General features: G+C 40.8%; 1 protein-coding gene across 1 annotated transcript; it reads left to right on the forward strand.

The window, feature by feature from the left end:
• The first annotated feature begins 3,710 nt into the window (after positions 1-3,710).
• On the forward strand, positions 3,711-11,743 carry LOC118328083 (solute carrier family 45 member 3). Its single transcript, XM_035661686.1, has 7 exons — positions 3,711-3,971; positions 5,706-5,947; positions 6,856-6,968; positions 8,008-8,480; positions 8,575-8,840; positions 10,168-10,449; positions 11,600-11,743. Exons 1-7 carry the CDS (start codon positions 3,818-3,820, stop codon positions 11,741-11,743), a joined length of 1,674 nt encoding a protein of 557 aa, XP_035517579.1. The 5' UTR covers positions 3,711-3,817.
• Positions 11,744-12,514: the final 771 nt, after the last annotated feature.

Genomic DNA, 12,514 nt, shown 5'->3' on the forward strand with positions numbered 1-12,514 from the left:
CTGAAACTCTCACTCTATCCTGACACTAGAAAATGAGACAGATCATCTGTGAAAAATTGTAAAAAAAAGAAAAAAAAAAAGGAAATAAAAAAAATCTGGCTCCTCCTAGTGCCCCTAATGGTATCTACATAACCCCATGGGGTGGTGAACGAAAACAATCAAATCAGAGCCAGAAAGATAGTGTTGAATTGAGATCAACTTCATCTATCTCAAGGCCGCCAACCCAAAAGTTCCTGTATGCTTCTTGGGCTCTGATTGGTTGTTTTCGTTCAGGCCCGGTGGATTCTTGCAAATGCCATTAGGAGCACTAGGAGGAGCCAGAGGAACCTGATTGTTTCACAGATTATCTGTGTCGCGTTCTACTGTCAGGATATAGTGAACGTTTCAGCAAGTTTCTTATAAAGGTTACCTACCGCAGCTTTAAAGGGGAACTACAGTACAGCAGTTTTACACATCGTTTGCGTTGGGGAGTACTACTTCACATGTGAAAAAAGTTGCATGCAGCTGTGTGAAGTTTGATACATTGCATTGTACATTGCCTTATATCATCGTTTGAAGCCAAACAACAAATGGAACTCTGCTCTATTCTAATCAACACTTTTCACGCATTTGGGGGCTCCTTTGACCTTTGCCATTATTTTGCACTGGGTTTTTATTTGAATGGCATATAAAGGGGTAGTTTAAAGTGGTATCAAACAAAAAATACTACCAATCTACCAACGTGCTACCATAACACACCTGAATTTCTCACTGAACTGTCAGAGGTCCAGTTGCAACCAGATTTTAAGAAGGAAGAAAAACGTGGAATAAAAAAAGACAATATCTCTGTGCCTTATTGATTCATACTCTGGTGTTTAAAAAACCTGAAGACAGTGTACACCATCAATTACAAATAGTATTGTCAATATTCAAAGTACAAGTCAGAAGGTAACTGAGACTTCTTCAAATTATCACCAGTGGGGGGGGGACATAATGACCCAATGAGAACTCACACTGTCTCCTCATGTGTGAAGATGTGTCTGTCCTCTGTACTTCCTTTCCTACATCTTGTGTATGTAGAGTGGAAGCTCTTCAGCACTTTTTATTGCTGGCGTGTTAACACTTTACTCTGAGTGTTGCACACACAAACACAAAGCTAAGTGATATTTTAGGTCAGCCTGGGGCAGATACAAGTCCTGAAACCAGCCGGCAACATGGTCATCATGCTCTGAACAACAAAGTGAGTAAATCTGATTTTATTCATCACCATCTGCTGTTCACTGCCAACACAGTCAGTACTGTTTACAACACGATATAAAAGCTTACAGTTTTTGCCTGGCTCGCTTGGTTACAATGGCTCCTTGGTAGTTTTTACTAGCAGGATATGGTTGATTATAATGGTCTATTGCATCATGGGTAGTGTGCCGTTTGTGATTTCTATAGGCTGTCCTATAATGTTTTAGACGTCAAGACCTACCAGAAAATGGTAGAACTTGCTCCTGTTGATATGTATACAGTAGTATTTAATGACCTGGGAATCAGAATGAGTTGTTGAAAATTGTAGGAGAAACTATGGGGGTTGCAAATAACATGGAAGGCTCTATCTAGGGGGTTTGTCCGTTCTGGGCTACCGTAGAAACATGGCGGTCCAACATGTGGTACTCCATGGAAGGTGACCTGTGGCATCTAGATAAAAACAGCTCATTCTAAGGTAACGAAAACACAATGATTCTTTATATTCAGGTGATTACACACTATATAAATAAAACGTCCCTATGAAACATTATATTCCATTCTGCCAAAAAGATCCTCCTAAATGTTACTTTAATACACTTAATTTGAAATCTTTAATGTAACCTGTGAGAAAAATACCTATAAAGAAACAAAACTAAACATTTTCTAAATAAATCACGTGAATGAAAAGGTCAGGCTCTGTGCTGGAATTGGGAAAGGCATAAAATAAACACCTCACGTAACATGTGAGACCAAACCCTCAAAGTGTAGGATGACTGATATCCCATTATAAGACAGAAGGCCCGCCCACAAGTTTCACATAAAGCATGATAGAAACCTGTTCCTTTAATCTTCTCTGTTCCCCAGTGAGCCAGAAGGTCCTCACCTGTTGGCAGGAGTGTGTGTCCTGGGATCGTCTCACACACATGCTGCCACACACCACCGAGCTTTAGAGGGAAGTTGTGATTGCACTGGGTGAGCTGCTGCTGGCACTTCTAGTAGCCACTTTCGTTCCTTGTTGAGAGATCAGAGAGCTTTTATGAGGCAAGGGAAGCAACTCAGTGGCTTATCACTTAATGCTTAATAGTGCATCTGAGAATGAATGTTTAACAGAAACAGGAGCCTCTTGTTTAATGAGTAACTGAACTTAACAACACACAGGGTGTTAGATGAAAGATTAGCAACTGATGATGAGTTGTCATAAAGTAATTCCACTCAGTATGTGTGAAACAAAGTGTTTTTCTGTGTCTATATGGCTCACTATTGGTTGCATATACTGTTCCAGATCAGGAAATATTAATGGAGCCTCTCATTCTCAGGATTAACGTTAAACTTTGTCAGTGTTGTTACTGTGTCAGCAACATGTAGTTAACACATTTACGGTATATTCACAGCCCCGAACACCTCAACACCTGCTTTTGTCTGTAGCTTAAAGGTGCTATTCATCATCCTGAGACTCAACCAACCGCCGATCAGGGTGTGTAATGAATTGAGAATACAAATTGTAGTGAGTCATCTATAATGCCTACCAATGACAGGTGAGCCAATTTATGCACGTCATTGCCACGTGTAAATATAACCAGGAAAATGGATGTTAATTAAAGGTGTAAATGTCAGTAAGATAATTGGAAAACCTCTGGAGGTTGCTGTCAACTAGTGGGAAACTCCAGGAAGTTACTGGTCCCAGTCAGCTAGCTTTAGAGTTGCAGGTAAGCAGCTTTTGTTTCACACTTTTAACATAATTATTTTTCCAAATAATCACAAACTCACCACAGGGAAATTGTATATTTGAAGGGAAAGGGTTGTACAAAGGGGTGGAGAAGGTCAAATTAACTATTTAACTATTTACATATAAGCTATAGAAACCCCCTAATCCAGAGATGGAGAGAAAGAGTGAGAGAAGGTCAAACGTGTCCCACATGCCACACTTTCTGACTGCCGGCACAAGAGGAGAGAGAGAGACTCCGGCGCTGTTGGCAGAAGAGCCGTAGACTGCGATTACTCTGAAGAGCATGCATGGGGATAAATTACAATATAATACATTTTAATGTGTTTCTCACTTTTTCCCTGATGGTCCGAATAAGTTGCTTAATTTATCACTAGTCGCTTTTTAGAAATAACATAAGAGGTTTAATTCTGATACAACTTCACTGTTTGCAATCTTCATCCAACTGAAAATGACTTCATAAATCAAAGGTGCTTTTTTTTCCATCTCCCAGGCCCGCTGTAATTACAGCAGACCAGACAGTGCTTCTCTCTGTCTGAACTTCCCAGGAAGACACCACTCTGGCAGAAGATGTCCACAAGTTGGCCTGGGACGGGAAGCGTTGTTCATTCTTGCAGAACAACAACTAAAGCTGAAAAAAATAATAAGGAACATAAAGAAAGTTCTCGACGTCTCTTGCACAACACATCATGACATGGAAATCTTCCAAATCTGACAACCAGCCAAAACCCCTCTGGGAAGCCCTTTTATTCACTGACATGTACCAATTATTTCATATTAGGACTAAATACTGTGCACACCAAAGATATTACATTCAAACGAGACAGTAAAAAAAGAAAGGAGTGGTGGTTCAAAAGGAGGCAGGGGGAACAAACCAAAATGGAAAATCCGTCACAGGCCCGGGTGTGGAAGTTGTTAATGGTGAACGCTTTATCATGTGGCGTGGAGGCATGCATGGCTGCAGGAACCGTCTATATCCCACCTCTACTGCTGCAGGCCGGCATGGAGGAACGCTACATGACTATGGTGCTCGGTAAGTTGATGAACCATATACACTCAGTGACCATGGGTGGACTGGATGTTAATGGGCATGACTTGACACTGCAAGACAGAAGCAGTTATTGTATTTGTACTGACAATTATCTTACAGCACGGTGGGGCAGCGGTTAGAACTGTGGCCTCACAGTCCTCGGTGCAGTACAGTTGGCTGGGACCTTCTGTTCTCTGTTCTACGTTCTCCCCGTGTTCATGTGGCTGAGCTTGAAACTTAACAATTATGTAATAATATAATAATAGAATGTCATATCAGAGTCAATTAAGGAAACAAGAACATTCTTGTCATTTAAATATTCATAAAACTACAGACTGAAAAGTTCTGCATTGTAGGACATAGGATGAAAATACAAAGGTGAGGATAACGCACTCATGGCTTTAAATTAAGAAAATCTTTATATATGTTTTACTTGCAATTTAATTCAATTCAATTCAATACAGTTTTATTTGTATAGCGCCAATTCATAACAGAAGTTATTTCAGGACATTGTAGGAGACGGTATTCAATAATGCACTTAGTACCTCTTATGGTGATAAAGGCTATAGGTTGTCTATTATCACTGTAACAGTAAAGGTTAGTATCTCTCAGCAACAGAACTTCTCCTAAGAATTTACTCATTATTTATCAACAGCTTAAAATTATCATATAATTAATATCTATTTTATTATTTATTATATAGTTCCTTCATTTTCTCAGTGGCTCTGCATCAACTTATAGTTTTAAATGGCTTGTTTGGTTTCTGGTCTAGAGACAAAAACAGGGACAACAGTTTTTCACAAGAAAATATTTTTGAGGATTAGGGCTAACCAAGTGGACACTTCCTGGGCTGAAAACTGCAGTTCCTCAAACAGCCACCTAAGGCTGGCTCCAAAAGCGAGTCAATCTTCATAAGTCAAAATGCCCAACTTCACAGCCAAAATTAACCTTTCCAGCCTGGTATAGGTGTTTTGGTTTCTGTAGCTTAAATTCTTGTTCACGATAACTGTAAATTATATTAGGGCTCAAAGTTATGCATAATTAAGGGCGTGATCACTTTGAGTGAAAGGTGGGTGCCGTCACAGGTGGTTGATTTCACTAACCAGACTTCATTTGGCCCGCCTTAGCTCCACCCACACTTCACAATCACTCCTCAGAAATCTACTGTATGGGAGACTATCTCTATGTTTTGGGATCAACCGATTAGTTTGGCTAGGTATGCTTAACTCTGATATAGAAGCACCTGGGATGTTACACTGGCTCCCAGGCAGAGGATGTGTCAGTCCCGAACAGAGCTTTTTCTAACATAACCTTTAACCCCATGTAGCTAATAATGTGCTCTTTGCCATAGACATTGTGCTTAAGATACCACTCTAACCAGGCAATAAGCTAGCAAGACATACTAGTGTTAGCAGCTTGCGTTTAAACAGAAAAACACATTTTTTAATCCATTCCTCACACTACTGCTCTTGTATTTTTGATTTTGTAAAGACAATAAAAAAGCCGCAACGTTCCAAACTCTTTGTATGGCTTTTACTGTGGGTGTAGAGAACATACGTGCTACTACAAAAATAGCATTTTTTTAGTGAAGCATAGGCTACATGTCTGTTATCTAACAAGCTGCTGAAAATTCTGCCTAAATGTTTTTCCCAGTCTTACCTGCCCATTCCTCACTGGTCAGTGAATATGTTTTCAGAACCAATGAAATGAATTTAACAGGCTGCCTCTTTCTGCCAGCTTTGAGTCCAGTTCTGGGTTTGATCTTTATACCCATGATTGGCTCAGCTAGTGACTCGTGGCGAGGCCATTTTGGTCGGCGGCGGCCGTTTATCTGGATGCTGAGCCTGGGGGTTTTACTGGGCCTGCAGGTCATACCACAGGCCTGGCGCCTGGCTGTGCTGATGTCCCCACAGCACCCTCAATGGCTAGAAGCTGCCCTGCAGGCTGGAGGTGTGTGCCTGATGGACTTCTGTGGACAGGTGAGTTACTGTCTGGCTTTCGCAAACCAGATGTTTAATGTTCACAACTCCAAAACAAAATAATTTATCCGTTAATACATTGTTAGTTTGACAATTGACAAACCAGTTTGTAGGATTTAGTGGTATCTCGTGGTGAGGTTACCCAAAGGACCCTAACAGAACCAGTGTTTGGTTTGTCTGTTCTGGGCTACTGTAAAGAGTTCCCTCTTTAAAAAACAGCTCATTCTATGGTAACAAAAACACAACAGTTCTTATATTCAGGTGATTATACCACTAATGAAAACATGCCTATGAATATTATATTTCTGCCAATAGATCCTCCTTCATGTTTCACAGACCTTTAAGAAAGTACCTTACTTCATAATATTGGAAACTTCATTGTGAAACAAAGGAATTGAAATAGTTTCTCAGCAGCACAGATAACACGAAACAGAACAAATCTGCAAAAAAATGTGTGTAACAGATGTGCAAAAAAAACCCAGTAACAATACCACAGTAGTAGATTTTGAACATTGAATTCACCATCTATTGAAGGTATATGTGCTTCATATATTAAGGGTGTAACACTGCTGTTCATGTGGCAGCTGTTACGAAGGTATTAAGAAACCTTTTCAGTTTAGGATTACTAAGTATACTCAAATGAAGAGGAACACTGCTGTAGAAAATTAGATCACTAAGACATACAGCATACCACTTATCAGGGGCGGATCCAGAGGGGTGGCATTGGGTGGTAGCAAGCCATCATACTATCAAGTCATACTATCAAAATACTTTCAAATTAAAATACTTAAACTATAAAATTGCTGAAATGTAATTTGAGATTTGCTGTTTGTTGTTTTAGTATCAGCTTGCTTATTGTCACATTGGTTGTAATTTGGTGTCAGATAAGCCTTGTGTTGACTCCTCAGGCCTGTTTAACCCTGCTGGCGGCTATGCTGTCAGACCTGTTCCCTGCAGAGGAGGAAAACCACAGAGCATTCTCAGTTTACTCCCTGATGACCAGCCTGGGGGGGTGCCTGGGGTGAGGCACTTGTTAAACCTTTCTCTCCTAACTGGTTCTGTCTCTCACTTGCTGTCTTTCATGTTCATGAATGCATGCTTTATTGTTCGGCTTCTGTGGAGAACACCCATTATTCACTGTACGTCACTTGACTTTTGTCATTTGTCAGGTGATGTGCCTCAGGGACACTGTTCATTCTGTGCATTCAAACAAATGGTGTTGTCTTATGTAGCCCACTTTTTGGCTTTCTGTACTTCGGTTTCCTGCTTACTTGTCAGATGAACTTACATTTTAGTCATTTAGTTGATGCTCTAGGGCGGCATATTGGTAAGCGAGTACAGCAGGTCCCAGACCATCATTATTTTAAACTATTACGCCTTTTCCACCAACAGGTAACTGACTCCATTCCAGTTTGGATACCTAGTTTTGAAACTTTGTGAGCATTTTGACCAAAAATAAATTGGTAAATTGGTGTCGAAAGTGGGCCAACTTTCACAAGAAAGTGAGACTAATGCTAGCAGGTACCATGTTCACCATTGCTAGCATGCTAACATTTGTGCAGAGGATGATGGGACTGCTTTTAGTTTTGCAGGTAATTTTACTTTTAGATAATTCTATTCAATGCGTTACTAATAAGCTATAATTTAATATTTTTGAGTTCAAATATCTTCTTTTGGGGCCTTTTCTTTCTTTTCCAAGTAATTGATTGTTAAAATCAGCATATATTTCTGCCACTAAAAAGCGTCAGTCAGGGGATCACCAAAGTCATTAAGATCCAACTTCTGGGTACTTTGAATGTCTCTAGGACATCATTTCATGGTAAGCCATCTCTGGTAGTTGAGATATTTCAGGTTGGACCAATGTGGTTGGATCTGTCAGAATGGGGGGCAGCAGTGTGCACATCTGTCTGCCTGAGTATATTCTTTATAATCCCACTAGGGGGTGCAGTTTCTTTCTTTATTGACAGACTTTGGACAGCCGCTATTACATATGAATAATAATATAATCAAGTAAGATCTGTGCACATAATTTTCTATCTTAAACTCTTACTTACATTCAGGTTCTTCCTTCCTGCCATGGACTGGAGCCAAGTACACATAGCAACATACCTGGGAGGGCAAGAGGCCTTTGTCTACGCCCTGCTCACCTTCCTCTTCCTCAGCTGCCTCTTCACCACCGCCTTTATCCCAGAGGAGACTGGAACCAGAGGAGGAGAGGGGAAGACTGTCTCCTGCAGCTCTTTGAGAAGCTGGAGCAGCAGATACTGCCCTCACTCGCTCCTGCTCCGGCCTCAGCGTTACCTTGTGGCGCTGGGCCGATGTGCATCAGCATGTATGTCAGTGTTCCCTCGAGTGTATACAACGTGTGTGTGTGTGCCAGTGGTCATCTGGAGACTGTTTGTGGCGGAGATGTGCAGCTGGATGGCGCTAATGAGCGTCATGCTCTTCTTTGCTGACTTTATGGGGGAGGCATTGTACCAGGGAGTTCCGAGTGCAAAGCCACAGTCACAGGAAAGAGAACACTATGATGAAGGTAGGGTAAGTGCTTCTTTAGCCCCGCCCATTCAGGTTTTACTCAACCAATGGGATTCATTTGCCTTATAACCACTTCATTCCTGTCTGTGCAGGTGTGCGTATGGCCAGTCTGGGTCTCTTCCTACAGTGTGTGGTGTCGGTGCTGTGCTCTGTGCTCATGGGCCGCTGGGTTGCTCTGCTGGGAGTCAGGGTGGTGTACATCAGTGGCGTAGCTCTGTTGGTGTTTGCCACCATCATTCTGAGTGTCTCAGAAAGTGTGATAACGGTCACCGCCATGGTGGCTGTGACAGGATACACACTCAGCGTCCTTCAGGTCCTGCCATACACCCTGCTATGTCTCTATCACTCAGATATACAAGTACGTTAATCTCCCAACCACACTAGACATTTACATACAGACATGCAGGGAAGAGTCAGTTTTCACACCTATTGATGCTGATCACTTTGTATATTGAGTATATATGTCAATATAATTAGAGTTTACTAAGCTATGTAGTCTAAAGAAAAGATGAAGCTGCGTTTGATTTATGAAACTTTAAGTAAGACACTGTCCTTTAAAGAAAAACTATTTATATAATGCAATTAAAAAATAAATAAATTAAAATTGGTGCAGTATATATGTTGCTTTGAGTCTTTTGGTCTAAATGTCAAGTAGCAATATACATTCTTTTTTGACACCAACCTGAAGGGACACCAGAAGGTTTCCAATTCTACACAAAGTGTCTTTAAGAACAACTAAACTGAACATTTCAGTACTTCTTAAAGGAAAGGAATAGTTTAAAGTTTCACTTTCTTGCTGAGAATTAGATAAGATTAATACCAGTCCTAAATATTTACATTACGTTCAGAGCTGGAGTCAGGATGTGGTTAGCGTAGCTTAGCGTAAATACTGGTAGCAGGGTAAAACAGCTACACTGGCTCTGATCAAAGTGAAAAAGTACAAAAGCACCTCACAAGCATTAAGGGAGTTGCCACTAGATGTTGCACTAGAGCACCAGCATCTCAGACCAAAACAATGAGCACTACGACTACGACCGGACTCCTTTTACAAAAACAGTAATTTTACCTATTAATAAAATTCACCAAAACCATCTTTGTTAGTCTTTCCACTGTTTCAACTCTGGTTTGGTTGAAATAAATGGCTGGCTGTGTAAGCAAACCACAGAGAGGCTGTGATAGCAGCACAGGCAGAGGCAGTGTGACAACTGTTCAGGACACCATAACTGCACTATATCTTTACATAACAAATTGTTATTTGCTCCTATATTAATGTTGTAAATCTCCTACATACTGTATCTACATACTGTATAACCTTTGAGTGTTGTAACTATTTCTTGGCCTTCTCATAGTGATAACAAGACTCCAGGAAGTCACTGCGCAATTCTCTTTTGTATGTTTCTGTTTGTGTGCAGATTAACAAAGGCGACACAATGTTTTAATTAGTGAAAAGTGTTGGCAAGTGATTTTTGATCTTTTTTGATCTCTGGAGACAACTGGGCTAGCTGCTAATCACTTCCGTGCTTCAGCGCTGTACTCACGCACAGATATGAGAGTGGTAGTGATCTTTTCCTCTCAGTCTCAGAAAGAGAATTTATATATTCTCCACTACATAACTACACACAGTAACTGATCTCCATTTTAGTGCTTGCATCCTTTTGCTCATCTTTCATCCTTCTCTCTTCAAGGCTTTTTTCACATCATCCAAGCCCAGACCTCCTCAGCTTAACAAAAATGTGGATGTAGCAGCGCTTACTGAGCCCCTCATCTCCTGTGGTCCAGCCACTCTTCATGCTGAAGGCCACACAGGGGGACTGTCTTCACATGGGGCAGAGCCCGCTGTTGGCTTGCCCCATGTTTCACTGTTTGTGGCCCGAGGTGACACAGGTGACACGGACTGCACACCAGTCTCACAAAGAGGGATGTGTTTTGACATGGCGATACTGGACAGCGCCTACCTGCTCTCACAGGTAACGTGGATCATTTATTTAAATTACCAAAATTGTTAATTATTTATTAGGAAGAAAACAGTACAATGTGAAGCAAATTCTAGATTTAAGCCAAATATAGTATGTTTAAATGTCTAAATGAGCTACAGGAAGAACATCAAGAAAATCATTACAAAATATGCTGTACTATTCTAATGCCACTGGAGGAGCGTTTTGAATTTTTTGATCATATTACTGTTGAAAATATGCATCTATTTCACTTCAGCTCTTTCACTGTTTAGCAAGTCTAAAACCGTTTGTGCATCTTGCAAGTCATCAAACTCAGTGCCAAAACAGCTTAAGCAGCTAGTGTCTGTGAACTCTTGCTCTGCAACTGTGTAGCGTTTGCCCAACAGCAAACAACAAGATATCTGTTGTATGCCCGAAGGTTTCTGTTCAGTATGTGAGAGAGTCTGTCAGTCACCTCTGCCCAAAAGCTCTTAAAAAATACAGCGTGGGTGAGAGTGCTGACACACAGCTGTAAGTATGTAGCTGTACCTTAAAATCTGTTTGGGGTTTTAAGACAGAATAAAACCAGCTGATACCGACAGCTAATGACCTATACCGCCAACTGGCATTTAGCAAATTATCAGCTTTCTTCACCCTCACCACTAAATGCCATCTAACAAATAAAAAAAAATAAACCAAAATTTCTTCAAGCTAGGTCAAAAATGTAATGTGACAAATTGACAGCACAGCAAAATTGAAAAATGACAGTTGTGGGGCTGGCTTTACTTTGCCATTGTTGCATGTTGTGCGTTGGCTTCATTGGTCTCTAGCACACATTTCTGCTACTGTTATGAAAACCAACTGTGCCTAGAAACAGCTATCATAGGAAAGGATGCGTTGCTCCTGATTGGTTAAGGCAAAAAAAAAGCAAAATCCACCCCCACCACCCCTTTAATGTTCAACTAAATGAATAAAACAAAACAATTAAGTCTAGTTAAATCAAGTTAGTAAAACAAGTGTATAGTTTTAATTGTGATTGTTTGAGACACAAGAAGTGCTAATATTAATGATTGAATGAAACTCTTCAACATTACATTGTGAAAGAAATGAGCAATTATGCCTTTAAATGCATTGCAAATGATCCTGATCAGCCATTTAAAATGTAATTGTGTATCTCCTGCAGGTGCTGCCGGCAATGTGCCTCGGCTCGATAGTGCAGCTGGCTAACAGTGTGAGGGCTTACATGGCCTCCGCCTGCTGCTTCAGCCTGCTGGCTTTACTCTGCTCTACCAGGGTTGTCTACAGCCATGCTGACCTCCAACGCTGACCACCTCTCCATCAAGAACATCAGCAGAGGATACAGTGTAACCTCTGATGCTGAAGTGCTTACAGTTACTGTGTTCTTGAGGGTTTACAGATGTTCAGGGACCTGTGTGGCCATTGTGACATACATAAAGTAATCCTTTTAAGATTCGGGTTGTATTGTCATTGCATTCGAGGCACATGCCATGTGTCAAATGTAGCATCAGTTTAAGGCAGCACATATTTTCTCAACGCCGTTAATGTGAGATGTGGATGAATGCGTTGCTTTAATCACACTCAGAGCAATTTGTAGCCGGTAAAATCAGTGCACTGAACTATATTCATGTATTAAATGACTTTGTTTTTTTATATTCATGTATAGACAATGATAGGGAGCGATATCCTGCTGTGTACTGTTGCTAAGAAACCACACTGGAGTCTTGACACTCCTTGTGTGCTGAACTATGCTGCAGTCTCCTCATCCATATGCTCCGTTTGGCTTCTATGGAGAACACACAGCCAGCGTGTAGTAACTGAATTACGCTAATTACTCTATAGAGAGAAAAAAAAAAATCAACCTTTCAAATGAAGCTACCTTCCCAGCCAGCTGTGTCAGTTGTATGGAGCTATACTGGTTATTCATTAGCTAGGTCAATGACTAAGATATCATTTTGTTCTACTATTGCTCCACCTCTGGCACCATTATGTCAACATCTCAGGGACAATATTGACATGTCAAAGTTTACAATGCATCTGTCAGATTTTCTTATCTAGAATCAGTCTAGAGGCACCTACA

This window comes from Morone saxatilis, unplaced genomic scaffold (assembly GCF_004916995.1).
Source record: "Morone saxatilis isolate NCDOM2014 unplaced genomic scaffold, NCSU_SB_2.0 Contig18, whole genome shotgun sequence".
Classification (NCBI taxonomy): domain Eukaryota; kingdom Metazoa; phylum Chordata; class Actinopteri; family Moronidae; genus Morone; species Morone saxatilis.